Source organism: Chinchilla lanigera, unplaced genomic scaffold, assembly GCF_000276665.1.
Source record: "Chinchilla lanigera isolate Chin_1 unplaced genomic scaffold, ChiLan1.0 scaffold01270, whole genome shotgun sequence".
In the NCBI taxonomy this organism is placed as follows: domain Eukaryota; kingdom Metazoa; phylum Chordata; class Mammalia; order Rodentia; family Chinchillidae; genus Chinchilla; species Chinchilla lanigera.
In genome coordinates this window covers 1-3,489 of record NW_004956671.1, presented here as the reverse complement: position 1 = coordinate 3,489, position 3,489 = coordinate 1, and the positions used below count along the sequence as shown (strand labels likewise).

Here is a 3,489-nt window from a genome sequence, read left to right as displayed (position 1 = left end):
ACGGCAGCGAGCCGCCCTTCGCCGCGCTCGGGTGGCGGAGCCTGGTGCCCGCCACGGCCCTGAGCCAGCTGCACCCGCGCGGCCTGCGCAGCTGCGCCGTGGTCATGTCGGCCGGCGCCATCCTCAACTCCTCGCTGGGCGCGGAGATCGGTGGGTGTCCGGCGCGCTGGGCCTGCTGGAGGCCCTCGAGGCCCCTGGCCGGGAGCTGGGGCAGGGCTTGGAGGGCCCGGGGCAGCGGGGGTGGTCCCCAGGCTGTGATTCGGTCTTCCTGGGCCTCTCCACCGCGCTGGTCCCCGGGCACTTCGCACGGATTCCGTGCTGTGCCCGCGGGTGCGTCCTGAGGACCCTCAGAGACCGGAAGGCAGGGGGCTCCCAGCGGGACAAGCGGGCAGGGAGGCGCTCCCCCGGGGTTTTAACCACAGGGTGCGTGCACTATGCGGACTCGGGGTTCGGGGCCGGAACCCAAGTCCCGGGCTCCTTGAAGAGGGGAGCAGGGCTGCAGTGGGGGCTCCTTCCGGTCACTCACCGGGCCTCGATCCCCGTCAGAGCACGGGTGGCAGCCACCTAAGAACAGGGAACAGCGCCCCGGGGTCTCCACTGTCCGGGGCAGACTGGCTCCAAAGCCTGGAGGAGGCCCGCACCCGTGGGGTTCGCAGAAAGGGAGAGACGGGTCGGAGGGATGGCGGGCGTGCAGGTCCGGATGTACGGTGTGCCCAGAGGTGGGGACCGGGCAGGGCTCTGGGGTTCTTACGGTAGAGCCCTCCTGCGGGACACTGCTGCCGTTGTCCTGAAGGCTGATGGGGTGGGGCCCTCGTGCTGTGTGGCAGCGCTCTCTCCTCCTCACGTCAGCCACTCTGGGTGTCCCACACCCAGATCCAGACCTTCTCGGGAACGTCTCTAACCCACACTGGCCCCCACAGCCCGCGCAGGTGACACGTCAGCACCAGGGGCTGCGTGGACTTGGACACCCGTGCCCCCAGTTGAAGGGTAGGGTGTGGCAAGGCGGAGGCACAGCCCCCACCGCAGGGCACCCTCATGGGCTGGCAGGGGCTCCATTCCCACGCGTCACGTGCACACCACCCTCCCGCCCGCGCGCCCCTCGTGGGCCCAGGGACCCAGCTTCTCCTGCAGGCTCTTCTCTCTGCCCCGGAGGCTCCGGACACCTTCTTCCAGACTTCTCCTTGCACCAGGGAGTCCTGTTTCTGCCCTGCATCCTGGAAGAGAGGCTGTCCCGGGCTCTTCTGGAGCAGGAGACCAGCCATGGGCAGGCTGGGAAGGCAGACTCCGCCCACGTCCCCGCAGGGAGGCTGGGTGGGGAGGTTCTTCACCCAGAAACCCTGAGGTGACACCTGGGCTTGCGGCCCGAGGTCCCCGAGTCGGGACACTACCTCAGGCTCGTGGTAACACTGCATGTTGCACACGCCTGTAGCCAAGGCGGGAGCAGAGCGCCTGCAGTTTATTAGGGAAGCACAGCAGTTTAGAGGTCCCCAGGGCGGAATCACAGCCGGTCCTCCCCGTTCGGCGACCAACATTAACAGTGCGGAGGAGGGATTGGAGTGTGGTGCTGTGAGGCAGGCAGCGGCTCGCTTCCGGTTTGGTTTGGTTTAAACTGCTCTGCATGGTGAATGCACAGTGTTTGGGGTGCTCCTGCACGCCGGGGAGAATCCCCTTGCTTTCTATTCCTGCACAAGCATCCCTGGCGAGAGCCTTTGAAACGATTCCGAGCTTGGAAACGAGTTGGAAAGATGACGCTGGGAAGTCTGTGCTTCTGGGGAGAGTGAAGAGCCAGGCTTGCCTTTTGCTATTTCTGGTTTCGGTTCCATGCAGGCTGTACGCCCTGCTGCGAGGCTTCGGGAGGGGAATGGGGAGTCTCAAGTGAGGATCGTGCCCGGAAGTGCCTTAAAACCCTCCTTCCTTCTCTGCCTGGCTCCCTAGAGCCAGACTCGGCACCTACATTTTCAGGACGTAACTGCAGCGCAAAACTTGAAAGCGAAGGCGTTCACTCTCCTCTCCATAGGCTGGCATTGCTGTGGCCAGGTGGCGCCCTCTGCGTCATCCCTGAAGGTGGCAGTGGTCAGTGCAGACCAGGGGGCTTCCTGGCATCCTCAGTAAAGACAAGCCTGTGCACAGGGTCTAGGTAGCCACACTCAGGTTGGGCCCTCAGTATGTACCAGTGAGTCAGGTTCTTGAAGGTCAAGGACTTGCCAAGGTCGTGGTCGGATGAGGGCTGCAGCTGAGCTGGAAGGTGCCCACCTGAGCACCCGCAGTGTTAGGACGGCTGGAGAGGCCGGTGCGGGAACCTGCTGCAGGTGCACGCTGCAGAGGAGAGAAGTCCGGTCTGTAGGAGGGGGCAGCCTCAGCGGAGGCAAAGGACCCGGCTGCACACTGCGCGCGCACGGATGCAGGGTGGCGGGGCCTCGCCTTACAGCCATCAAAAACGCTGTTCACCCAGTCGTTCAGTAAGAACTGTCCCAACTTCCCACCAGCTCCTGTGCCGGTCGCAGAGGTGGATAGGCACAGGCGCAGCCCGCAGATCTGTGCAGGACGCGCACAGCTGAGCCCCACATCCCGGGAAGAGGGGAGGGCAGTGCAGGAGGCCCGAGCCACCGCCAGGCTTGGCTGGGCAGAGGGAGGGCTGGAGACTGGCACCAGGGAGGCAGAGACTGGCACCCATGCGCGCAGGGTGATGAGAGTGCAGGGGACCTGCAGCACAGGCGGGCGAGAGCGAGAGAGCTGCGGAGGCAGCACAGGGCGTCCCTGCAGGCCTTGTGGTGTAGGAAGTGACCTCCCGGATGGCTCTCGGCGGAGGCCAACTCCAGGGAGTTCACTGCAGACAGAAACTGCTCCATGCTCCGCAGTGCTGGCTGCAGGAACCACATGGTCCTAGGCACAGCGACATGCAGCTGCTCCGCTCACAGACAAGCAGAACATGGTCCGCAGCGCTGAGGGTGGAGCCTGGCTGCCATCTTGGCGGCCCGAGCGCTATGCCTGCTGCCTGGCCCAGGACCGGGCACTGCCGCTGACTCGGCCTTGTGTGTGCTGGAGCGTGAGAGAGGTGGTCACTGAGGCCAGACCCCAGGTGGCCACTGCAGGCTTACTCGTTTGCTGACCAAAGATGAGGGCAACAGGGTGCAGGCCTTGGTGTGTTGGGCCCTGGCCTGGCAGTGCCTGGCAGGAGTGATCTTTGGGGTCAGGAACCCTTGGCTGCCGTGCCCAAGAACAGCACAGCCTGCCCCAGAAGTGGCTTCTCCGCATACTCTGGTGCAGCTTGTGTATGGTGTGCAGGACCGCATAGCCTCTGCTGCCTGTTGCATTGCCAGGCCATGCCCAGCTCCTCACTGTCCACACCCCCCTCCTCTCCCACTGTAGCAGGGATTGCCCTCTGTCCTGGCAAGCACTATGGTCCAGGTAGGGGTCTGTCTGGGGAACTCTTCCATGGACACCAGCTCTGGAACGATACCAAGCTCTTGTCCTTCTTCCTTCTGGCGC

At 64.6% G+C, this 3,489-nt stretch overlaps 1 protein-coding gene across 1 annotated transcript; it reads left to right on the top strand.

The window, feature by feature from the left end:
* On the top strand, positions 1–3,470 carry LOC106147687 (beta-galactoside alpha-2,6-sialyltransferase 2-like; the record flags this gene model as incomplete). The annotated part of the gene is given in 1 exon segment (XM_013510233.1): positions 1–3,470. A coding segment is annotated over 1 exon segment (341 nt), but the record flags the coding sequence as incomplete, so codon positions are not given.
* Between the last annotated feature and the right edge of the window lie 19 nt (positions 3,471–3,489).